This window comes from Neolamprologus multifasciatus, chromosome 3 (genome assembly GCF_963576455.1).
Source record: "Neolamprologus multifasciatus chromosome 3, fNeoMul1.2, whole genome shotgun sequence".
NCBI classification, from domain to species: domain Eukaryota; kingdom Metazoa; phylum Chordata; class Actinopteri; order Cichliformes; family Cichlidae; genus Neolamprologus; species Neolamprologus multifasciatus.
The window spans coordinates 15,959,015-15,985,022 of NC_140441.1; the positions used below are offsets into that span (position 1 = coordinate 15,959,015).

Below are 26,008 nucleotides of genomic sequence, written 5' to 3' on the forward strand. Positions count from 1 at the left end.
TCACCTCACTTGGCCAAAATCTCCCTTTGAATATGATGTTCAGGGATGTTGGTGAAGTAGTGAGAGTTACACCCACCACCAGTTGCGTTTAACGCCGGCAGGCGGGTCCGTGCGCAGTGACGTTTCCAAAACGGGCTGGACTCTGAGGACAGATGATGGGGGTTATAGGCTACAGCGGTGCGGTGGATGTGGTTTTTCGTTAAGTGCTGCTGGCCCAGCTGACAGCTCCATGAGCGCGCCGTGGAAGTTTGGCTGAGGAGCTGCGTGCAGCATGGGCACCGGGGATTACATCTGCGTAACGCTGCGTGATGGTGCGCCCTGGGGATTCACCCTGCGAGAGGGAGAAGGGGACACCTACAGACCTCTTCTAGTTTTCCAGGTATGTATGCGAGCGTGCGTGGGAGGATGTTTTAATACCACTTGAGCAGGGTCATGCCTGTCTAATCTAATGCTAGTGAGACTGCAACGATGGATAAACAGCCTAATGAAAGTTTGTGGACATGTTGTTGTTGAGATCCTGGAAAAGTTTCTGTTTCTCCAGAGTCACGACAGTTTCTTTTTTAAGGTGAGAAATTCAGCAGGAAAACAGAAAAAAACAGAAAAACAGAGACTTTAAAAAAAAAAAAGTCTGAAATTTGATGGGAGAGAGCTGTCTGCCGCTGCATTTTTGTGCGCGTTGGCTGTGTTTTGGTGAGAGATTCCTCGGCACCCTTATATGGTCAAGGCCACGAGAGAGTGTGAAGCTGAGGGCAGTATGATCTGTTTTCAGTCACAAAGACTTTTCAAGCAAGAAAGCAACCAGAACCAGACTGAAGGGTGAAGGTATGTGTGCATAACACCTAGGTGTTACGTTTTAGTATGAACAAAAAACAAGTGCGGCTAAAACTAAGAGGTTATCATGCAAATATCCCTTTCAAAAAGAATTCAAATAAGAGATAGAGAGGAGGACAGGCAAATTTGAAGTTTTGCTGTAAGAACGACTCAGCTGCGTGACATTTGTTTAGCCTGATAATAAGGCAATAAACCTTAGAGGTGCGGGGTTTTATCTGCTTAGAGGTAACTGCTGATGTAGCCACTTTCTGATGAGACGCAGAGGCCATTTTTTTAACATACTGTAATGTAAATGTACACAGACAGATGATATATGTTGTACTCTTTAGGTTATTTCCTATTATTTGCTCGTTTGTCCATCACACGTTGTCATTTTGCAGCCAGTGATCATGGAAACCAGTTTAAAGCTTATTATGATACTTAAATTAGTATCATAATTAATTAGTCACTTTTAAAAGCTTTACACCTTATGCAAGTGTGGACAGTGTGGCATACAATAACTCACTCAAAAAATTAATAATACAGTAAAAGCCATTGTACCAGCCAACTTAGTTTACTGCTTTCAAGCGTTCAAATAAACAAGTAGATGGATGGAAAAATGAAAGTTTAAGCTTAAGTGGAGCTTTTTTACTCTTTACCATAACCATAAATGAGCATCTTTGTGAGTGTAAGGATCACTGAAAGGCTGGATCACCTTAAACCAATCTGCCTTAAAGACATGGGATAGTGTTGCACACACTGTGATGCACAGTATTTGTGAAACCAGGTGCCGTTACCTTGACCAGCTGCTTAAGGTCTATATATGGTCTGTATGTTCCAAAGTGCATGTAGAGTGCATGTAAAAAAAATGTAAAAAAAGAAAAAATTCTTAAGCCACATTCCTGCGACATCGAAGCGCCACCGGGAGAAAGTTTCGGAGAATCCAAAAACCTCAGCAGATCATTTTCATGACAGATGTTTAGCATGTCTCCAACAAGTGAAGCCACATCTGTAAAGTTGCTTTCTGTCCTTTATATGATTAGTCTGATTAAATAGTGGCACTTTTTCCTATGAAATGCCCCCCTCACGCAAGGCCTGACACTCAGTGTCTGCCTAATGTCAGAATAAAAGCATCAGCAAAAGCACCTGAAGACAAATATCTCCTGTGGGCAATAAACAACTCTTAAATCTTGTTAGCTTTGAGTGAGAGAAATACCCCATAAAGTTTAGTAGACTGTATTGAGAAAAAAAATTGCAAATATTGCACATAAGCTACCATATCCCCTCTCACAACTCTAAGCCAAAAACAGCACTTAACGTGAGGTAAAACAAGCAAAGCTATTTAGAAAGTTGCTCTCCCTTCGATGCCTCCCGAAGCTTTAATTTTCTCGTGAAACTGTGCTGCCTAATTTCAGACATAAATGTGCTTTTTAAAGCATCCTTGCACCCAAAGTGTTCTCGTGTGTTAACAAACGGGTGCTGTGAATACATTCAAGTATGGGCCTATTAATGTGAAGTAGCTACATATGCCCCAGTTTGGGACATCTGGGGTTGTGTGTGTGTGTGGGAGGGGGGGGGGGGGGGGGGTCAGTTCCAGTCTGCCTCATCTGGAAGACATAACTCTAAACATACCTTTAAACTTTTCTTGTGAGTGAGCCAAGTCTGTTAGTCAGAAGTTACAAAAAGAGAAACAAACATACCAAGATCGTGACAAATGCTCTCGAGCTAGAGGCTCTCCCGCGTCTGATAAAAAATGTGTGTTTTTTTTAATGCTTCTGCTGAATGTCGTGGACACCGTGTTTTGTTTCCTGGGGGAAAGTGACTGTTCAGTGTACTGACAAGCGACACAGAGTAAGGCGCTCTGTATCCCCTCTTAAAAGGTTCTGTCCATATAAGGGTGCTTGTATTTTTCTTCTTATTTGGAGTCCTGGCTTGAGTACAAAGTTGATGAGGTCACTTTATTTTTTAAAGCTGCAGGAGCACGCTCAGTACAAAGCCGTGTCAAATTCACTAACACGCACCGAGGTGAAAAAGCTGCGTTTGTTCTGTGATGCAGAATGCAAGATTTTCCAATACAAAAAATATAAAAATTAAAGAGAGTTTAAATCCCACCAGCCTGATCAGGAGACCTTTTGGCCTAATTACTAAGGTATTCCATCTCGGTATGTGAAATGTCAACATGCATCAGATCAGTTAAGGAGCACGCAGTGATAACTGTGATCTTCATGAAAGACTTTTAAAAGTTTGCACGAGTTTATTCTTACATACATGAACTAATCTGTTAGTCTGTTAAAGTATAAAAACTTTTATGAGTTGTTCTTTTGCCTTTTACAGAGCAAAGACGGCTTTTGTTGCTGATGCTTCGGCCCTAATAGTGCGCCACAGGAACCTCGTTAAGCTGCCAAGAAATGAGCCAATGAGCCGTTTCCTCAGTCATTCACTGCTGTTTTCCCAGACTAAGCAGAGTGATTCACAGCTCAGTCACTTATCTGAGTTTGGGCATTGTGTTGTGCAACAAGCCATCTCATTTCCAATCCTGGGAGAAAGCAGTGACCTTACGCGATGGCTGGCTGGGCTTGTTTTCCTCTTTTCTGTTTCACATCATCTAAACAAATGAGGGCCAGTGCTCAAACAGCTTTGTATTTGCGGCATTCCTGCTCTTCGTCAACCCCCCAAAGTGTGTGGTGTTTAATTTGTGACAGAAAAAAAAAATTCTTGGATGTTGCAATACTGTTTTTCTTGCTTTCTTCTAAAGTTGCTTTTATTGTGAAAGAGGTGATGTTTGTGTCAGAGTCCAGCTATTCCCCTCACATCAGTGCAAATGTGAGGGCAATATTAAAATAGCTGATTGTGAAGTTGCGTGTGATGTTTGGAGTGGTGCACAGATATAGGTGGCGTGATGGTGCAGTGGTTAGGATTGTTGCTTTAGACCTTTTGGACCTTTCTGTGTGGAGTTTGCATGTCCTCCCCGTGTCTACGTTGGTCCTCTTTGACTTCCTCCGACAGTCTGAAGGCATGCATAAGAATGAGTGTCTGCTTCTCAGCTGGGATAGGATAGGAAGATACTCCTGCAACCTTCAACTGGTTGAGTTATAGATGATGGATGAATTAAATGTTGCTGTTCTTGGATAAATCATTTATTTATTTAGTTTAGTTTAATCTGAGTTTAAGGCTTATTTTACTGAGCAGGGCATTACTACGCACACACTGAAAAAGTGAACTTTCTGGGATTTACAGCCAGGTAATTCAATTTTAAAAAAAAAAGAGGATACACGATATGAGACGCAAATCTTCATTCAAAGCAGTGAAACTGTATTTCATCTATTTTGTGCCCGCATGACATCTTTAAGAATTATTTGAATTTCTGGAAAGCTGTTCAAAAAAGACAGTAGGCAGTTTTTGGGAACTGATGTCAATCCAGATCCATTACTCCATACATTAGTCATACATCCAGATGATATAACAAATGGAAAACTGTCGCTACTGCTACTGATTGCAAATAAAACCCAATTACAGCTAAAAGCCAACTTTATTATAGAAAAAAATACAGCAGACTACTATTTGTAGAGAAACGTCTACCAGTGACACAAACAATAACAGATTTATAGCTAGATCTTAAATGGGGGCTTAATTATTCTTTGTAAGAAAAAACATCAAAGCCAGAAATGAAGAATAATGATTTATGAATATTATAAGTTTAAAAAAAAAAAAAAGTAATCTTCTTCCACATGTATGTATAATAAGTAATCTATGTTCTATTTCAGTGCCTTCATTGGTGTGTTATGGTTGGCATGCATGCACATGAGAAAAAAACAAATGTATCTTTCCTCAAGACACATACAGCTCAAATGAAAGGAAATACAGTTATAATAAGAAATGATGCAAATTTAGAGGAAAGCTAAAATCTTGATAGCATAAATAACCTAACACAAAACAAGGGGAACATACAGGAGGGTCAAATGTAAATCTTCCAGCATGGTTTTATTGCTAAATGTGAAACACCTGGAAAATATCTGCCTGTAATCTAAAAACAATAATTGCTCAAAGCTGTGAAAGGCAGGAACCACACGGAGGTAGGCAGAGACATCACCCGTTCCTGTATTTCCTGTGATTTTCTGTTAGGTTTAAGGCACTTAAATATCTCATTTGAAAAGTGGCTACCCAGACATTGTTACAGCCCCACATTAAAATAGTTATGTGGCCAATTATTTCGAAAAGTTCCCCTCCATTTGAAGAAACCTACACAGCATTTATCTGCTATCCTCTCAAGGGCACTTAGTGCATATCTGAGGCTTTTCTTTGTAAGCTGTGTGGTAAACATTGGCGGACTGTGTATCTTTGAGTTGTGAGGAGAGACAACGACAAATCTTTCCCCTCCTTTTTTGGAGTGTGGACCGTTGCTGTGGCATCCCAGAAGTAACCGTCCTCCCTGTAGGTGCGAGTCCCAAAGGGATGGATACATTGGCTGCCATATAGGGCTTGTTTTGTTCGCTGTTAGCTCTGAAAAACTGGAGTGAGGATGGAAATGTATAACAAAGTAGGATCATTCTTGCATTATATTTAAATATAAGCAATGGGCAAAAGTAAAGATCATCCAAAGAAGAAAGACTACAACTGGTTTCATTGGGGAAAGTTTTAATGGTTGAGCAAATATCTGAAATCAAAAATGGTGTACAAAGTAAAGTCAGGCTTTTTTGACTTTTGATTCCTTTCTATATTATGAAATCTCACTCAGAGGTTTTTCGCTTCCCCCCATCAGCTGTAAAATGTGTGTGCATCTCCATCTAGTGATGAAGTTGTTTCACTGCAGCTATGTAGAACTGCCTCGTTTGCAGTATGAAAGTCACAAAGTTTCAGGACACTTTTGTAAAGCATTGTTATTCTAAGACCAGAGGTATCAAACATATGGCCCGGGGGCCAGAACTGGCCCCCTGGACAGCTTTGGAAAATGAGTACATGGATCATTACCTGTATTTTCAGGTTTTACAACTTTTCTTACTACACCAAAGTAATTAAGTTATAGATAAATGATGACAAACAGTTGTTTTTTTACTATGTTTTTCACCAGCATTTTTTTGTTAATTAATGAAAACTTTATATTTTTAGAATTACAGGATATTGAACAATGTCCTGGGCAGTGAACTGTCAGAACTTTTTTCTGTAATTTTACCCATTTATCATGTTTCACTGGTCCACTCTGGCCCACTTCAGATCAAAGCTGGCAGTATGTGATAAACGACTTTGACATCCCCATTTTAGATGTTGCACAGCTATTCACTTTATGTATTTTCACCCTAATAACACAGCATAGTGATTGTGAATAAGAGCTTTTTGGGGTTGATTTCCCACTAACGGGGTGGCTGCAGCTCAGGAAATAGAGCAGATCCTCTATTAATTGGAAAGCTGGTGGTTTGATAAATATCCTTGGGCAAGTTACAGATCCCCAAGTTGGTCTTTGATGCATCAATCCGAGTGTGAATGTTAGATAGAAAAGCACCACAGAAAAAAAGGCTTGTGTGAATGAGGCATGTTGTACAAGTGCTCAGGTAGAGCAGCTTGTCAGGAGATCATTTAAATCAGGGGTCTCGAACTCCAGGCCTCGAGGGCCACTGTCCTGCAGGTTTTAGATGTGTCCTTGATCCAACACAGCAGATTTAAATGGCTAAATGATCTCCTCAACATGTCTTGAAGTTCTCCAGAGGCCTGGTAATGAACTAATCGTTTGATTTAGGTGTGTTGACCCAGGGTGATATCTAAAACCTGCAGGACACCGGCCCTCGAGGCCTGGAGTTCGAGACCCCTGATTTAAATCATTCAGCAGAGAGACATTCTGTAACAGTAGAAAATCATGGTGCCTTCCCTGTGTTTGGTGGCAGAGATTAACTGTATTGATTTTGATGCCAGTATAAAGTTCTCTAAATCAATCCCTCAGGAAAATTAGCCAAAGATGCTTATTAAAAGCATAACTTTATCACTAACAGGGTTTATTTTTTTTACGGCATGTGGTCTTTAATCTAGAACTGACGAAGATAAAGCGTAAAGGAAAGGAATCAACATTTTCAAACGGCTGCCAGTCTTAAGATATCTGAGAAACCTTCCTAAAGCTTTGTAATTGGGATACTGGCAAAATATCTTAACATAACTTCTGAAACCAAATCCTCTAATAGCATAGTACTACAGTAATAATTTATCCCCCTAGCTGTATGAGTGGCCTTTTGTGCTGAATTTATGAGGTATTTCTCCTTATTAAATCCTCTTATTAATGAACCATTTTATAGGCTCCAGGAACCAATTAGAAGAAAATGAAACCATCAGTCATTAGTCTAACTGTGTAAAGAGGTGCCCTTTAAATGGCTCTGCCCAGAGCTCGACTACAGCAATAATATGCAGCAGCACAGTCAAGATTCAAGGTAGAATTAACAATTTTATTACTAAACACCTAGCCTATGTCAGTGTTTGTACATTTTGGTGCCAAATGTACATTATGTTAAGTTAAATCACGCTGCCGGCATGCTCTCTTCATATCTCTAAAATGTTAATGGTCCAGTCTGAATTCCTCTGCACACTTTGGCTGGCTTGATCTTCACACTGGCTTTTACTGGACGTCCATTTTCACCTCGTGTAACGTGAAAAAGACTTTTCTTATCTTATTTCCCAGAAAAAATATGAATTTGTGAAACTGATTTCTGCTTTTTGACAGGTAATATTTCAAACATGACAACCTGTAGAGCCGAGATTCGTGAATCTTAAACAGAAGATCTCACTCTTGGCAGGTCTTTATCACATGTTATCCTTCCATTGCCTGATGCTGCACCCCGCTACGCTGTTTGTGAAGAAGTTACACATCAAACTTTCTTTTCTGACTCCCAAATGTCTTCTGCAGGTAGAGGAGGGTGGTCGTGCCTCCCTGGCTGGAGTACAGGATGGAGATGAGGTGGTGTCAATCAACGGGGAGCCGTGTGCTGACCTCACCCTTTTACAAGCGTTTGCGCTAATCGACACATCAATCGACTGTCTGCAGCTGCTGCTCAGAAGGTAATGCAGCATGCCAGCCGCTGAACTGAGATCATATGAGACTTGTGCGAAGCCTAGAAAACCCTGAGTTTCAGAAGACAAAGGCACAGGACCGTATTCATAGGATAACATGTAATAATGTAAGGTAGTAAAACACAAAATAATGTAGGTTTATCAGTTACACCGCAGAGCCTTTGCATTGTGACAACTGAGCCATGCAACTGTAAGTCCTTGGTGACCACAGCAGCAGGGAAAACTGATCGTTCCACTGTTTTATTAGCATTTAGATAGCATGGAGCTTTATGACACGTGGCCTTTTTGCATACTTGAATGAACCCGTTTCTGTGATCATATGCAACCACGTCTGCGTGTGTTTTAGCCTGTGCCTCGACCATGCTGAACCTACCAAGTGGCTTTGCCAAGGTGTTGCAGATTTGTGTGTCTGATTGGCATGCAGCTGCTCAGCCATTACTCAACTGGCAGTGCCAGTCTGTTTATCAGAGTGACACGTCCTCAGATAATCCCGCTTTCTCTTTAACAGGCCTTGACTGCTTGTTGTGTAGCTGCTTTAAAGGGAGACTAAAGTTGATTCCGAGCAGATCGCGTCAACTTTGCTGTTTGACAGAAGTTGATTACATTTGGAGACAAGAGCTGGTCTTTAATGGCTAATTGACTTGAGCACAGTTGCTGTCATGCATAATGACGTTAGTTTATGCTGCTCCAAACTGACCTTGAAAGTCGAAATTAGGCAGAGCGGTCGGTGTTTGAACGTAATTATTTTCCACTTCGGTGCCCTGACCTTTTCGATTCACTTTCTACATCGAGATTAAATCTCCTTGATTGCTTTGACAACTTCAGCAGAACAACGAGGGCTTCAATCCAGTGCTGAAATGCCTGCTTCTGTCGAGTGAACACCCCTGTATCTTGCTTAGAGGTGTAAATTTGGTAGTTTTAGTCTATTTAGAGATTTAATTAAAACACAGGTCTAAAACAAATCTGTCCAAGTTTTGACACTACTGGAAAACAGGAAGTGTACATTTCAAACTGTAGAAGAGGAAAAAATGTAACCAATGACATTTATCAATAAGTAATTGTTTTCATGCCTTCCCTCAAGTTCAGTTCATTTTAATAATGAAAAGAAAAACCACATTTACTCCGTCACTCATTGTTTATCTCGCCGTCTTCTTTTCTAAAGATACCACTCCATCCCCACTGAAGACTATGAATCGGATGAAATGCACTGCAGTGAGAGGGCCTCTGCTGGTGAGACTTTAGAAAGCACCACCCTTCACATCTTCCCCCCAAAGCAAACATCCCAAATCCCAAATCCCGAATCCCCGGATGAGACCTACAGCAAAGAGTTTAATATCAACACAGAGTTTTCCAAGGAAGGCCAGCTGCTTTGCACTCAGCTACATATCCCCTCATCTAAGGAAGAAGATGATAAAGTACAGCGGTGCTTCTCACCCGGGGACATGGTGGAGCTCCAGGTGTCCCTGTCTGAGCAAACCTTGGACGATGTGGGCTGCGCCTCGCTCGGAAGTGCTCGTGGTATTGATGGGGACCTCTCAAACCGGGAGGCTGTGGAGGCTGTCCATATCACCAATGCCGCCACCGCATCGCGCTCCGTCAGGGAGCCGCTAAGCCATCATGGAGTGGTTCTCAACTCCCCTTTAATGCTGGGGCAGGTGGAGGTCATTTTGGAGGCATCGGGAGTAGGGAGGGGCCTCCAGAGTGGAGGTGGCACTCGGGTCAGGGAAACAGTTGGTTCTCAAAGTGAAGGAGAAGAAGAGGACTGCAGTCCTGCAGAAGAGCAGGAGTCTGATTCTGAAGGAGTTCAACACAAACCCAACAAGCATCGGGCTAGGCATGCCAGTAAGTATATTTGGACTGGTTCCACCTGCACCAGTATTACCTTCGTGTGCATTCTTTCTGTGTGTGCGAGTGGGGATAACTGTCTTTTCTTTAAGAGGGGTAATCTTCAGCACTAAATTACATTTGTCAACACGTGTGCATTCCAAAGCCTGATGTCCAGTGTGTGTACGCCTCAAAATAGTCTCTCACTGCAACTGCAAGGGGGGTGGGGTGCTCATTCCTTTGAAAGGAAGGAGATGCATCCGGATCTAACCTGAATTATCTCAGAACCAAAGTTATAGGATTGCGGGTCGATCGAGCTTCTAACAAAGTCTTATCATATAAGAATTCACTATCACAAGAGAAAGACACAAAAAGAATGGATTGTATGTATACGGGGGGAAAAAAAGCATCTGCACCCTATAAAACATTAAAACCATCCATTTAAAGAGAGGCAATGGTGAATATGGATACCGGGGCGTTCCTCTGAGCTGTGTAGAAGACATAAATATAACCCCAGCACGCTGACGATGCCTGCAGAAGTGGCCCTTTGACAGACACCAGCATGTGCTCCCCTAGACCTGTTACCTGATCCTTTCAAACCGAGTGCTTTAACTAAGCTCAAAAAGTGAGTCTGTCGCTCACTCCCGCTGTCTCCTCCACCTTCAGGTTAGTCTTGCAAGAATATAAAAAAGTAAGCCCGCTGGTGTTATTGTGCGATCGCATTCGGCGCGCATTCTCCGTGACTGTCGGATTGGACGAAATGTGATTTCGGAAGAAAACTTTTTATTTTATTTTTTTCTTTCAAGTAGACTGCGTGCCAACACACAGAAGGATTGGTAAAGGCGTTGCTGTCCTGGTGAATTTATTGCATGCATGCTAAAATAATCTTTCTTGCTTCCTATTCTTGGCTACTTTACAGGGTTGGATGAGTGATTGAGTGTACAAATGGGAATATTAGACATGGGTCGGAGAATTTCATTATTGCTTTATGGGCCAGTGTATTATGTTCCAGGGAATGAGCTTATTTGAATGATAAAATCACAGCTGAATAGTATGTAAGTATGTAAATGTAATGTGTGGACTGAGAAAATATGTAATGTATCATTTTTTGTGTGTGAATGAATCTGTAAATAGCTCAGTTTACAGTCTATTTGCTGAGTGTCTGGATCAGTTCAACCACAGAGCAAGCTGTATTATTAGTTTACTGTTATTTCTGTATCTGCTTTAGCTGTAAATGCTGGATGAGGTTAATATCAAAGTAACGTTACAAGATGAAACTGCTTTGTGGCTTGCTTCTTATTTTAAAGGTGATGAGAGCTAAACTAAACAGCATTTGATATAAAAATATTAACTACAGTCACGTGTTTAGTGCAGTTTGTAAAGCCTCTTTAAAGTCTCTTGTTCAAAATCTTTACGAACTGTTTATTTTTTAAGTAAATTCAGATTAACAGATTAAATGTTTTTATGATTGTAATTCTTTAAGGTTTTAGTACCATTAAATTGGATTCATTTTAGCCATTTTTTAAACACGACTGTCTCTCTTTTCCTTCTCTGTTAAGGGCTCAGGCGCAACGAGAGCATTTCAGAGAAACAGCTAAAGGAAGCCAAGTCCAAATGTAAACGAATTGCCCTTCTTCTTACGGCTGCTCCGACCAACCCCAATAACAAGGGGCTGTTGATGTTCAAGAAGCATCGTCAGAGAGCTAAGAAATTCACGCTCGTGAGCTACGGCACAGGAGAAGACGAGCCAGAGTACAGCGACGAGGAGTACGAGGAAAACCCAGACAGCAGACAAGAAACCTCTGCTCCTCAATTTATCCTTGTGGCCCCAAACGACTCTGACATAGATAAGCCTTTTCTCACTAGCACCCACAGTGGCAAAAGTGTGCTAACTTTTACCTTGGACAAGGGTCTTCTTGAAATCGAAAGGAATTTGAAGAACCAAGTAGAGATGGAATCTTTGCCTGAAACCAAAGGCAAGGGTGCGCTGATGTTTGCCCAGCGTCGCCAGAGGATGGATGAGATTTCTGCCGAACACGAGGAGCTTAGGCGCCAAGGGATCCCCGTTGAAGCAGTGCAAGAGGCTGAAAAGAAAATAGTGGAGCATTCCTACATGCAGTCGGCTGCAGAAGGCCGCAGTTACATGGATGTAAACGTGCACCAGCAAACCCAGCAGCAGTACCAGCAGTTTCAAGAGCAACAGTACTATGAGCAACAGCACTATGAGCAACAGCAGAACTACCAACAACAGCAACAATATCAGCAGCAATATCAGCAACAGCAATATGAGCAAAGTCACTATCAGCAACAGCAAATGTATCACCAGCAGCAAGAATATCATCAGGAGCAACAAAAAATGCAGCAGTATTCAGCAACTGTCAATGGCACAGTCCAACATCAAACAAATGAAATGCAGAGCTCTTTCAGCAATCGTACTGCAAAGCCTTTCTCAGCAGACAACATGGCGGCCACCCCTTATTCTCACACAATGAGTGGGACCAATCAAGATTCTGTGAGTCAAGGAGAGCAGATTGCTTCCCGTGATGAGCGCATTTCTACTCCTGCAATCAGGACGGGACTTTTGTTGGATTCAAGGAAAAAGAATGCGGCCAAGCCTATGTTCACATTTAAGGAAGCCCCAAAAGTATCCCCAAACCCAGCATTGCTGAACCTCCTAAACAAAGGTGATAAAAAGCCCGGGTTTGAATCAGGACCTGAGGATGATTATCTTAGTCTTGGAGCCGAGGCTTGTAATTTTCTTCAGTCTCAGCGAGTCAAACACAAGATTCCTCCACCAGTTGCCCCAAAGCCTGTGATCAATCCGACATCACCTCCTTGGTCCTCACAGATAGAAGCAACCAACCAGGAGATGCCTCAGTGTGCTGAAAATAGTCTATCCACACCTGCTGTAGCCCCCACCGCAGAGACTACTTCTGCTCCAGAACTAGAGCCAACCCCTGCACCTGCCCCTGAGTCTTATCCCCCTGCCGCACCCCAGGAGAATCCTGGCAGTACCAACAAAGAGGAACAGCACACATGGCCGCTCCCAGAACCCGAATCTCAACAACAGCCCACACAAGCTGTAGCTCAAGAGGCAAATGGTCATATGAATTCTACACTGCAGTCTGAGTCATCTGCTGTGACTACCTGGGGTGCAGCTCAAACACAAATGCAACAACAGTTATCTTCAAGTTCTTGGCATTCAGCTCAAGTGCAGCCCTCAGAACCACCTCCAAGACAGTCCTCACCTCACCCACCTTGGGTATCACATCAGCCTACTCAGAACCAGGCACAGCAACCTCCCACAAGTACTTGGACCCCTCAAATTCAGCAGTCCTGGACACAGCCTCCAGAGCAATCACAAGCCCAAGCACATGTTCAGCCATCCTGGGCCCAGTCACAAGAGCAACCTCAGTCTCAGCCGCAGGTTCACCCACCTTGGGCACACTCTACTGAGCAGCCACATCTACAGCAAATGCAACCCAACTGGAGTCAAGCCCAAGAACAAATGCAGCCACAACAACAGAACCAATGGACACAGCCATCACAAACAGACTCTCAACATCAACCACCATGGATGCAACAACCCCATAAAAAATCCCAAGCACAAACTCCTTGGGTTCAGGGGGTACAACCAGAATCCCAGCCACAACCACCATGGGTTCAGCAAGCACAACATCAGGCTCCTCCACAATTATGGCCACAGACTGAAGCACCAGGTCAGCCTCAACCACCTTGGGTATCAGCTCAGCCACAACAGCAACAGCTACCTTCAGTGAATGCATGGGCCCCATCACAAACTCAACCCCAAGCTCAGCCACCCTGGATCCAAGTAGCTCAACCGCAACCTCAAGCACAGCCTCAAGCCAATTTAAATCCATGGGCGCCAGTACCTGCCCAGACTCAGTCTCAGCCTCCATGGGCTCAACACCCCCCAGAGCACGGTCAACACCACATAAGTTCTTGGACTCAAGAGCAGGATCAGGCCCACCATCAGTCTCCATGGGCTCAACCTGTTCCAGCCCAGCCAGCACCACAGCCAAAGTGGCAACAGCCTACATCAAAGAGTCCACCACAACCACCAATAAATACGTGGCAACCAGCTCAGACACAGCCTCAGACACCTGTGAATGCCTGGACTCCACAATCACAGCAAAAACCTGTGAATATTTCCACACTGACAGTGAACACTCGCCCCTCTCCAAAACCTTGGCAACCACCACAAAATGTTCCACAAAGCCGATCCCCTCCTACTCCGCCACAGCGAATGCACTCTTTCACTATTGGTCAAAGAGTTTCATCGCCCATCAACCCAATGGCCACTGTCTTAAACCCATCATCCCAGGGTTCAGCATTTGAGATGCCAGCTGTTAAAGGAAAAGGAGCTGATATGTTTGCAAAGAGGCAGTCTCGAATGGAGAAGTATATCGTGGACTCTGAGACGGTGGAAGCAAATAAGGCAAGCAGGTCAACATCACCAGCAGCTTCCTTACCGAATGAGTGGAAATACACTCCCAATGTACGTGCTCCACCTCCACGTGCATATAACCCTATTCAATCACCTTTTTATCCCCCAGCAGCAACAAAGCAACCCCCTTCAAGTAGCCCCTCAACCAAAGCAAAGAAAAAAGACAAAGCGAAACAGATGCCGGCTCCTAAACCTCTTAATGTAATAGATGTCATGAAACATCAACCCTATCAACTAAATTCCTCACTCTTTATCTTTGGTCCAGCAGCAGAGGCTACCAAGCCTTCCGCACCTAAGACCAGCTGTTCGCCTCCTAATCCACCTGATGATAACCAACCAATCAGATATGAGCAAATGCCCCCGGTCCAGCCAGCTGGACCATTTGGTGCCCCATACCCCCAACAAACCTATGAGATGCCAATGCAGCCTGTGATGCACGATAGCCAGTATCAGCAGATCCAACCAAATGTTTATCCCCCCTCTAATCCTTATCAGCAACCTCCTAGTTGTCCATACCAGCAAGTATATAACCAACAGTATCAACAACCTGCTCCACCTGCTTATCATCCCCAAGCCCCTCAGTCTCCAAACTCTCCCTACCAACACTCGGTACAAGCTGGTTACCAGCCAGCCAATAGCCCTCCCTATCTGGCAGCTCCTTCAGTGCCCTACCAGCCACAGCCTCTTAGTAGCTATATTGCTCCCAGTTTCCCTGTGGCTGCTAGGCCCGAGTCTGCATCTGGTGGTAACCCTGGAGTGGCTCCCAAGCCTAAGTTTACAGCTAATAAGAGTTCAGCTCAGGTGTGGAAGCCTGCAGCAGTTGATAAAGAGTGATTCTTGTAGAATCATGACTTATTTGACGTCTGCTTGAATTAAAGGTTTTGTGCCCCGCCAAATGGACTATTTTCCTTACCAGCTCTATTTATTGTCATAGGGCAGAACCTACTAGTCTAAAAGTTCATAGAGCTAATGAAAAAAGGAATATCTATAAAATTAAGACTATAAGGATAGACTTACATCCTATTTTAATAGAATTTTAGTATATCTTATCAGACGCAGCATAGTCATAATAATTGTAAACATATTTTATTATGCCAAAGTAATAAATGTAAATTCATTACATTTTATGTAAAAGAATTGTGTGATTAATAAGAATGTAGGGGAGCCTAATGCTCAGTGTGAAGTGAAAGAAAAGGGTGAGAGAAAAAGATTCAGTGGAACTGGATAAGTCAAGACAGGTTGATTTTTTTTAAAGGGGAAAATGAAAAATGTTCTTAATATTACAAATAATTACATTTTAAAAAGACCAAAAAAAGTTTTTAAGCAAATACTAAAAGTATTTGTATGTGGGTAAGTGAAAAGGATGGCGCCTGTAGCCTGTGATAATATCAAGCAGAAGGCTTAATGTGTAACGTCAGATGTTGAGTACGGAGATTATGTAACAGCAGTGGGATTTTAGGCTATTCTAGGCCAAATAACACGGCAGACAGACTTGTGACAACTAACACTGTTTACCTTAAACATAAAATGTTCTGTACTTCTTTTTTCCCCAGTACTTTCCCCAATTCCTTTTTGGTAGGACCTACTTAAGTGTGTTGGGTTTTATTTAAAGCTCTCTACCAGCTGTTGCGTCATGTTAGACACTATATTTAAAGTCCCTCATGAGACGAGATTCTGAGGTCCAGAGAGTAGGCTTAAATTTCAACTTAAGCCAGTGAAAGCTACCAACTTCCAGACTGCCATAGTATTTTTCCTGATAAGAGACAGTTATGTAATGTCTATCACTCTCTCATAGATTTACCCATTATGCATCTGTTCCTTGTCTTGATATGTGAACAGATGATACATGATATAGAAAGGAAGAGTTATTGAAAGGATAACCAGCCTGGTAATGCTCACAAGTTGATTTTTGGTACAGGGTCGCTTCTTTGGTTCTCTGTGTTCTTTTCTTTTTGTGTCTGTGTGTTTCTCTTCATAGTGCACTTTCTGTATGATTCACTGCAGTGCCATTAAACTGTCTTTTATCTTTGTTTGGTTTCCTTTTCTTTTGTCCTCTGAACATGCTTTTAGGGTTTCTTCTATTTTTAGTCTCTTTGCTGTTGTCTTGCTGAATTTCACCACTTCTCCACTTTCACTATAAATACTGTCCTTATTGACCTTGTCAACAAAAAGAAAAATCAGTCACAAATTAGTCCGTACCACAGCATCTGGTGGTTCCATTTTCAAGAGTTATCAGCAAGGTGCACCTAATTATCTAAATCACCTCCTTTTTGTAAAAAAAAAAGAGAAAGAAAGAAAGAAAGAAAGAGAGAGTTTAGAAACTTGAGATGCACATTCCTGCAGAATGACCATGTGATGATGCATTTACGAAGAGTATTATTAGAGCTGTGACTTCACTGGATAATTATGGTCAAGTGAGTGAGCACAGCTGAAATATATACCCATGTTGCATCATGGAGTTTGAAAAAGAGCAGATATATATTGAATGAAAGTATTAGTATCATTTCATAATCTTAGTTAGCGGATTTTACCGACTATTTCTGAAGGGAATTGATCCCCATGCCGATTCATTTATCTTCAATCAGCAAACAAAAGACAATAAAAGAGAGACAGCAAATGTTTACTCTTGCTTTAGAGCCCACACATTCATGCCCTATAGTGCTAATACACCAAGCTTTGACACCTTTTCCTTCATATTATTTCTGTTTTACTAAGAAAAGTACAAGATAAATATTCTATTTATGCCCTAAATCAAACCTTAGCCAAACCATAAATCAGGATGTAACATTCCTGCATTTAAAGACTGTTTTGAACATCTGTCTCAAAATGTAAGGAGCCCAGCTGTTACGCTCTGCCCGTTTTCTGAGCATGTTAAATCTGGCAGAAATGGCACATAGAAGGACATAAACCATGTGCAAATGGACAGTCATCTTATCGGTCTCCTTCAGCAAAGTAAAAATATGACCTGCTGATCTGTTCATATATTCTTGTGCCCAGGACGACCACTCCTGTGGGCATTTTAAGCCTACCGCATACCTGAGCAGCAGAGACTTTATTCCCCTTGACTGATTTAGCATTTATCTCTGCACGCTCTTCTTCTCTCTTCTTAAATTTGTGCCATATTTTATCAGCTGACAGTGCACATCACTCACCAGATGATGGCAGCACTGTCTTTTCTGCTTATCCACCATACATAACAGGAGGCATTGGATGAGATTATGTGCAGTATAGCTGTGTTTTCACCCCACATAACCCTCTGCAGCACAGAGGGGGATATTATTGGTATTGGGCATTTAGCATTTCCATCTCGTTATTCTTTCAAACTGTTGCTGTTTAGCAAACTATATTAAGTGGAAATGAGCCGAATGTGGCTTATACTTCCAGAAGGTTATGCACTTTCATGTACCAGTTGCTCTGATTAATAAGCGGGAAAATGTGTTTAGACAAATGCTAGTGCAGTTTAATTCACTGGCTGCAGTATGACATGTCCTAGAACTCTTTTACACACGTACCATATTTACATACCCCCTGTGAATAAGAGAGTGACTGATCTTCTATACACAAGTAAATTATACATGTATTACTGCATTTTAAAGAAATAATCCTGGCAGGGAGCTACTGTGCTTCTCACTCTTATCCAAGCTAATTTGATTTGGCCAAAGAGCCGAACACAAATGAACCCTTACTAAAATAAACATGTCTGGATTCTTCTTTACAGGCCCCTGGCAGGAGCTACTCCCTTTCTCCACCAGCCAGAGTACAGTTCACGGGCCAGAAGTCAGCTTCAACTTCTTCCTCCCCAAAGCCCCCAGCACTGGGCTCCACAACTCCCTCAGCAAGGCAGACATCCTGGATGGAAAAAAGCCAAAAGCCCCTCACACCATGGGAGGCTGCCTCCCGGCATCCCATGGGCCTGGTAGATGAAGCTTTTGCTTTCCAGAGCCTCCAGCAAACCCTTGCTTCGAATGTGCGCTTGGCAGCCCAGCGCAAAATCTTGCCTGAGCCGCCAGCAGAGTGGAAAGCCAGGGTTTCTTACCAAGCACCGCAGAAAACAGGCAGCCAGACTTGGAGCCAAAGTCGGAGCCTGAGTCGAGCTTCGCTCCCATCGTTTGTGTCGCCAGTAAGGAGCTCTGTCTCCACCACAGTTAGTCATGCCGGTTACAGGTCGCTGCCCAGACAGTGGCAGCCTCAGAAATCTGTGACAGAGGCTAACCCGAGGCCCTCGGTGTCTTCATATGAGTCTAAGAGCCCTTTCGGAAAGCAAACTTACAAGTCTTTGTACACCAGCAACACTTGGAGCTGGAGGCGGTAGACTACAGTTCAGCCTGTGTGGTCTTTAATGAGTCAAATCTCATTTATTCCGAGTTTCATAATACATTCACATGCAGTCAGGAAATAAAAAACAACAGCTTGTTAGAAAAGGACAGAAAGTTAACTGGTAGAGAACCTTTTAATACATTCTATTGTAAGATATTTGCATGCCAAAATTAAATAAGAAAAGATGTGGGAAAAATGGATGGCAAACACACTGATGTGGAAGACTAGTTGATTAGATAAAGAGATGAGTATGTTGTTTAGAGTGGCTAGAGAGAGTGCATCAATATCTTTGGTGGAAAAAGCATTTGTTTGCATATGTGGACTTATCCGTGATTGGAAAAAAAAAAGACACCTGTCATTTTGTAGGTTTTAAGTGAAGATTGTTTCTTGAGTTGTTCTTGAGCTTGTGGATTTCCAGTAATCCGAGTTTGATATTTTGCTGTGGATGCATGCATCTGCCATGTAGGTTGCTACCATGGGTGTACACTTTTCTTTTTTTCTTTTTGTTTTGCTTGTTTTGCAAAATCCATGCAGGATTTGTGGTGTCCTCTGGTAAGAAAATGATTCAAGTGCTAGAATGCAATTATTTTGGGAAAAGGTGCCATAACCTGTGATGTTGTTGGTGCACAATAGGTGTATTTTCAGTAATGCATTGGTATGTGGCCATTACCCTGGTTCTGCCAGAGGTTTCTTCCTGTTAAAAGGGAGTATTTCGTTCCCAATGTCACCAAGTGCTTGCTCAAAGAGAGTCGTTTGATTGTTGGGATTTTCTCTGTATTATTGTAGGGTTTTTACCTTTCAGTATAAAGTGCTTTGGGGCAACTGTTTTTGTGATTTGGTACTATATCAATAAAATTGAATTGAATAGACATTTCAACCGTCTAGCATTACATACATAACAGTATATACTGTATAGGAGACAATCAAATGCAGTATGTAAAACGACTGACAACTTTTTGTTGGGAGTGAATTTCATCGACCGCTTCATACTAATGAAATCTAATCAACACTACAAAAAAGTTTTTTGTTTAGTTTATGGAAGGTTTACTGCTGCCAGGGCGATTGCTTACACCGTGCAGTTGGCTTGTGGCTTATTTCTAGTTTGGGCTTTTGCTATCGACGTGTAATCATCTCCAAATGTTAAAGCTACGTTGGTGTTTCCACAGAGTGCGCATAATGTCCTAATGCGATTCTCACTGAGCAACCTCATAAATGCAAATAAGATTTATTACACAGTGTTGTGTTTTATGCAGATGTACTATAGTGTAGTGTAACAATCTCTGATTGTTTTACTGTATCACTTCCATTCAAACAACACATTATGGTTGTAATACAATACAGCAATCCACTTCTGTTCCAAGCAAAGATATAGATTCATGTAGAGCATTCTATAAAATAAATGCAGTGAAATATCACAATTTAAGACGTTGCCCTTTTGTGCTCTTTGCTGTCTATTCCATCTTGTGCTCGGGGCCATTTGTTGCTTGCTGTGCCATCCCGTGAAGCTTTTTGCAAGATGTGTTGTCTCAAATGGTCACTCCATATACAGCACGGGGAGTTGAGAGGGAGACCAGTTCCCATGGTGACCAGATGTTACATAACAACAGTGGGTACCTAGTGTAGCTGAACCATTAGAGAATGAGAGATAAGGGCACAGACGGAGCCGATAAAAAGCAAGTATTTCCCCACCAATTTGGATCTGGGAAACACTTTGCGGTTCAAATGCTTTTTAAAGGGGTGAAGCCTGTTAAAGTGCATAGCACTGTAGCACATGTAATTTTATTTTCTTGATGCGCGCTCAATTATCCAAGTAAGAAAATCCCCAAAAGTTGATTCTGTTCAGCTGGACATAACTCATCCAAGTGACTTCTTCAGTCACGCCATGTCCAGATGAACAGAATCAACTTTTTGGGACATAACTTTCTTATTATTCTGTGTCCCACACTGTAAAAAAAAAAAAGTCAAATTTACGGTAAAATACCGGCAGCTGTGGTTGCCAGGAATATACCGTGAAAAAAAATGTGGAATCTGTAAAAGACAATACGGTATACTGGTTTTGTAACCCTAAATTTTAAGGTAGACAACGTATTATTTTACCAAAATCATGATAGAAAAAAAACAAATATATTTGTCAATTATACAGCAATTTAATGTAAAAAATGCAACTTTCCATAGCTTTTTACGGATATTTGCAGTAAAAAAAAGTTATAATATAATAATATTTACAGTAATTTGTTGTTAATTTAACAGTAATAGGATAGACCCTATTATTGTAAATAACTGTAAAAATAACAGAAATATGTTAAACCTTATTAAAACCTTTGACAGTAAAAAACACAGTGAATTGTGTAACAAATTACAGCATTTTATTTTGACCAGATACATTTTACGGTAAATTCCTGGCAACCACAGCTGCCGGTATTTTACAGCTAAAAATACAGTACAATATGAGGAACATAAATGGTTTACCGTACATTGTACATTTGCAACCGCTAAATATAGAAAAATCTAAAGATGCTCATATATAACCAAGGTAGTGAATATTACTGATAAACAATGAGAAAATTTGACATACCATTTGAAAACAGACTAAACATATCATTTTCTCTATTCCTACAAAACAGCATAGATCTTGAGAATACAGCATGTGTCCATATATATGGCTGGTAATCCATGGAGGAATGAATAAACATGAAACAAAATATTACCTGCCCCTGACCTATCAACAGTAATGAGTCACTGGGTCCTGCCTTGGTGAAGGAAAGGACTCAGTGGAGTTTCTAATGCGCATGGTGTCGAAGATACAAGCTCTGCAGGAGTACTTCAATGTCCATCAGGAGTTCACTTTGGACTGGCAGGATCCCCTCTGCAGCAAAAAATGGACAAAGTTTGATCAGTGCTTGAGCAAAATGCACAGAAATGAACAAAACGTGCTGCCAAAAACAGATCTAATGATAAATGATTTCTTAAGTGTAAAATATACATTCTTAAAGGATAGCTATTGTCAAAATGCAACCTGGGCTGTTTTTTTTTTTTTTTACTGTAAACAAACATATATCTAAAAGCATAATTACGACAAACGAGCCGTTTTTGAGATTGACCGTGATTTTGTTTTGTGGTCAATAGCCAGTGAATGGGAATACTAGGGGGCCGGGGCATAAATTTGAGCGCATCAAAATCAATACAGTAGAGGAAAAAAAAAAAAAAAAAAAAAAAAACAGCCCAGGTTGCGTTTTGGCAATAGTTATCCTTTAAATCTACTTATGTAAAAGTGATACATAGACAACGCAGCCCTAATCACAATCAGAATTTGTTGGAAAACATATTTAAGTTTCCTATTGATTTATCAGAGAACTTGAAGTTAATGGCTGAATGCATGGTGATGACACCTATCATTCAATCTACATTTTATAGCGTATGAAACTGCTCACCTGGACATGAACCTGAGCTCGGCTGATTAAGATTAGTGTCTCCTGTCCATCTTTCTTTAGCAAAACTTGAATAATACCACTGCTTACCTCTTATTGAATCTTTGGGTGCAGACTTAATTGAAGAGCCTCGTATAAACAGGCAGGGTGTGATGTTTAGGGAAACCAAAGAATACAGGCGCCATCATTTCTGCCAGAAGACTCATGGGGTGCAACGAAGCTTTCATTGTGGACTGGCTAGATACCTTCTGCGTTCAGAAAGAAAACAAGAAGGGCATACACCATAAACAATAACAACTGACAAAAATAATGAGACAAGAAATGAAAGTAACAAAATAAGTGCAAATCAAGTTTCCCTGTGTTGCAGTGTAGCTGAATGTTTTTCAACAATTTGATTTACGGTAAAACACATACCAAATATTTCCAGCCAAGGTTTGTTTCAATCTTCAGCATGTTTTTCCTGCCATTGTCTTGAAACTGTTTCATCTGTCCCTCTCATTCGATGCTGTTTACAAAAACAAAACAGCAATATTGTAAAGGGAAAAAGGAAAATGAATTTAATGGGGGAAAAAAAAGAAAAAAAGATTATGACCTGAAATCTCACCATTTCCTGAGAGTCACAGGTCCTTTGAGTATCCTTATGGTTTCTGCTCAAATTCAGTGTCTGAAAAGGGCAGGAACAAAACAAACCTTTTTAATCATAATAAAGACAAAATAAGATTTAGAGACAGTGCCATATCATAAGCCAAAACTCCCTCAAAGATATCATGACCTAGACATGGTGGCAAGCCTGGCATACAAACGTTGAAGTATTTCAGTGAATTGAACACTGACCTGAACTTCACTCCTTCGACGTCTGGTGTATTGTCAATCTGGAGGCGATCAACAGCAGAGTTGTAGTTCTCTTTGGTACGTTCTGGTCCACACAGATTTGGGTCAGCACCCTGAAATTCAGATTTCGTTATCAGGCAGTACCTGCAGAAGTGCTTTGAAGAACTAAAGTTTTCAGTGAAGCCACCAATACAGTGAGAACCCAGATTATCACCAGCAATGCAAAACAAAGTTCCTTTGACTCTAGTTTCATCTGATGCAACAATCCCACTGTCCTCCAATTCTTTCAAGTCTGCCAGTAATTCAGAGAACACATTAGCATGACCAAACTCTTTAAAATCTTTCTCCCTGCACAGTAAGACAAGAGACATGTGATCTGTGTCTGAGCGTACATGAAGTGGCAAGTTTGCCACTGATGCATATACAGCTAATACCTTGTGTTTTGTCCTTGCAGAGCCTAAAGGGTTAACGACTTCAAAGGCATCCTGGTAGAGTACTAGCTTGAGACATGATGGGTTTTGACCAAAAAGATCATTTGATTTAAACAGCTTACTATCACTTATGTCACACAGAACATCAGCAGGAGGCTCAGTAGAGGGCTCTTCTGATTTCTGCCACAGATCAGACTCTAGCAGACATCTCAAAGTCTCTCTTAAAGGCACATAATAGGCAAACCTATCTTTTCTGTTTTCATCTCTCCCTAAAAATATTTTCTTTGGTTCCACATAGTTGAAGGCTTTTTTAAAGGTCTGAGCTCTGGAGTGCACTGTCCTCAATGGCCCGGTATGACATGCAGAAAAAAGATCATAGCTTTTGACAGACTCGCAAACTTTGTTGATGTCCTCCTCTGATAATGATGTGTCATCTTTTAACAGTGATGCGAGTTTACCCAAACTGTATGTCTGTCCCAACTCATGTATGTTCTGCATTTCCTCCACAATGTTCTGTATGGTTGAAGCAGGCAGTAGAAACTGACCCTGCAATTTTAAGTAGAATAGTGAAACGTTTCTCAGAAAAAGATCACAGAATTCAGGGGGCATTTCCATGTTATCTTCATCTGTAATAGACTGTGCAGCAGGCTCGGAAATCAAGGGTACAAAATCATCTGATGTGGTTGGAACAGATGATGATTGACATGCAGACTCTCTATATAAATCACCAATGCTGCTGTCTGAAAACTCTCTGTGTTTACGTGACATGTGAGCAGTAAAAGATGATTTAACTCTAAAGGTATTTGTGCATCCTCTTACTGGACAAGTGACCACGTGTCCTTCCACAATATGGCTCTTCAGATGAGCTATTAACTCTAGAGTTCTGACACTGAGTTCACACATCGCCATTGCACATGTAAACGAAGAAACCACCGCCACACCAGTGACATGGGTGGGGGCAGAGTGTCTTCGGTAACAGTGTTGCCAACTTAGCGACTTTGTCGCTATATTTAGCGAGTTTTCAGACCCCCTTAGCGACTCTTTTTCTAAAAAGCGACTAGCGACAAATCTGGCGACTTTTTCTGGTATTATTGGAGACTTATTTATGACGACTTTTTGACGTGAAAACGCGTATCGCTCTCACTCTCAACAAGCAGCGGTGCTGCCGTGGGCGCCTCACCCGTGCCAAAGCGCTCACGGGTGGAGGATAGTCCTCCCCCAGCTGCTATCAGGGCAGGAGACGTTCACACCTGTGCGTCCAAACTGCAAATGAATCGCGCATGAGTTCTTCTTTTACTGTTAGGCTGTTTTGTGGATCACAAGGTTTAAAACTACTTATAAACACACACTCTCACACACAAAGTAACTCCACCAGAGTGCCAATTTCGGGTCACTTTTGCCAGTCCAGGCCTGGATAAAGGAGCAGGGTTGGAATTGTGACATTAAAAAACAATAATTGCTCAAATAAATTTAATTTGTAGTTCTAAATAAATTCTAACTGCATTTAGGACGTTTTTTACTCACTTTATGTCTCTTCCACAACGTTATTTCTCTCTCCAACAACGTAGGTTACAATTACATTAGCATGACAAATTATGCAAATTAGGCGATGACGTCATTTGGCGACTTCTAGCGACTTTTAGGACAGCCAATAGCGATTTTCCTTACTAAGGAGTTGGCAACACTGTTCGGTAAAAATGAGCCTTAAACGCGCCATACCTGTCGTATGTCTGCTTGCAGCCTGCTTCAATACACCGAAAGAAACAACATGGCTCATTCCGATGCAGTTTACAATGAAGCACGTAGCCCCTTGATGACTGAACTACCTTACCACAGAAATTACAGGTTAACATAACTCCATGTACTTTAGTAATTCCTCCCTAGCGAATTAAGCACGCCAAACACAGAAACTGATCCAGAGCAATGCTTCCCTCGCGACAGTAATGCTAACTCAACTCACAAATGCTAACTAAATTCACAACCTCACTCATAAAAAACGAACTGCTAAAATTATCTATAAACGCTGGGCTGGTAGATTTTTATAACAGAGATAACTTGAAGTTGCATGTACTCACCTCACCTCGAACTAATTGTAAGCTGCCAGGATGTCTACAAATTCCGAAGATGCTGTGGTCCAAGCAGCAATAAATGGCGCTAATATAGGAGTTCAAAACTGTGTCCGTTAGCGAAGCCAACTTGAGTCTCCTGCATGAAAAAAAGAGCGGTTGGCACACAGCTCAGCAGCGCGCCGCGCTATTGGTCATTTTCAGGTGACGTCATCCCGCAATGTCATGCTGCTCTTTGTTTCTTTAGGAGGAGGTTCGAATTTGATCAGAAGTCACGTCTGCAGACCGCTGCAGCCACGTCTTGCCTTGCTTCCCCTTTTTTTGGTGAAATGGTTCGCTCATACTGCACAATGTTGCTACCAGAATTTTTTTTTCTCTGCAATTCGAACGTAAAACGTCTGTACACAGTTTACCAGCAGTTTAGCTACCAATCAACAGCGATCACACAAACTCAAAATTTAAGGCGGACCCACTTAAGGTGGTCTGATAATATGGCGTGAAACACAACAACATAGAGTTGTTTTAAAATAATAATTAAAAAAGATTATTGAAATCAATTTTATTCACAACCATGAACTTTATTTTTAACATCTTCTTTTGCTGTTGATTTTTTTTTTTATCAGAAGGTTAACAATGATATACTGCAGGCCTAACTTTTAATCTGTATATCAGTATCTGAATTTTAAAATAAAAAAAAATACTATCAATTTTACTGTCTTTCACTGCAGATATTTGCTTTTTTTTCCTTTTTTTAAAAAAATGGTATTTACTGGTTGTATTATTACG

The 26,008-nt window shown here is 41.4% G+C and overlaps 1 protein-coding gene and 1 long non-coding RNA gene across 6 annotated transcripts; one reads left to right on the top strand and one right to left on the bottom strand.

Moving 5' to 3' along the window:
* Window positions 1-74: 74 nt before the first annotated feature.
* On the top strand, window positions 75-24,590 carry synpo2a (synaptopodin 2a). Of its 3 annotated transcripts, none has more exons than XM_085138569.1 (5): window positions 82-379; window positions 7,694-7,845; window positions 9,020-9,699; window positions 11,241-14,140; window positions 17,868-24,590. In XM_085138569.1, exons 1-5 carry the CDS (start codon window positions 272-274, stop codon window positions 18,459-18,461), a joined length of 4,434 nt encoding a protein of 1,477 aa, XP_084994695.1. In that variant the 5' UTR covers window positions 82-271; the 3' UTR covers window positions 18,462-24,590. The 3 variants fall into 3 exon arrangements, with proteins under 3 accessions (XP_084994677.1, XP_084994695.1, XP_084994687.1); XM_085138561.1 differs by having other exon boundaries at window positions 83-379; window positions 11,241-14,200; XM_085138551.1 differs by lacking the exon at window positions 17,868-24,590 and having other exon boundaries at window positions 75-379; window positions 11,241-16,178.
* LOC146521794 (uncharacterized) lies at window positions 21,220-25,872 on the bottom strand. Of its 3 annotated transcripts, none has more exons than XR_014870364.1 (6): window positions 25,237-25,872; window positions 22,729-22,838; window positions 22,499-22,558; window positions 22,309-22,399; window positions 21,985-22,142; window positions 21,220-21,332 (listed from the first exon to the last, which is right to left on the bottom strand). It is a non-coding gene; the product is annotated as an uncharacterized LOC146521794 (long non-coding RNA). The 3 variants fall into 3 exon arrangements; XR_014870362.1 differs by having other exon boundaries at window positions 25,232-25,872; XR_014870363.1 differs by having other exon boundaries at window positions 22,487-22,558; window positions 25,232-25,872.
* Window positions 25,873-26,008: the final 136 nt, after the last annotated feature.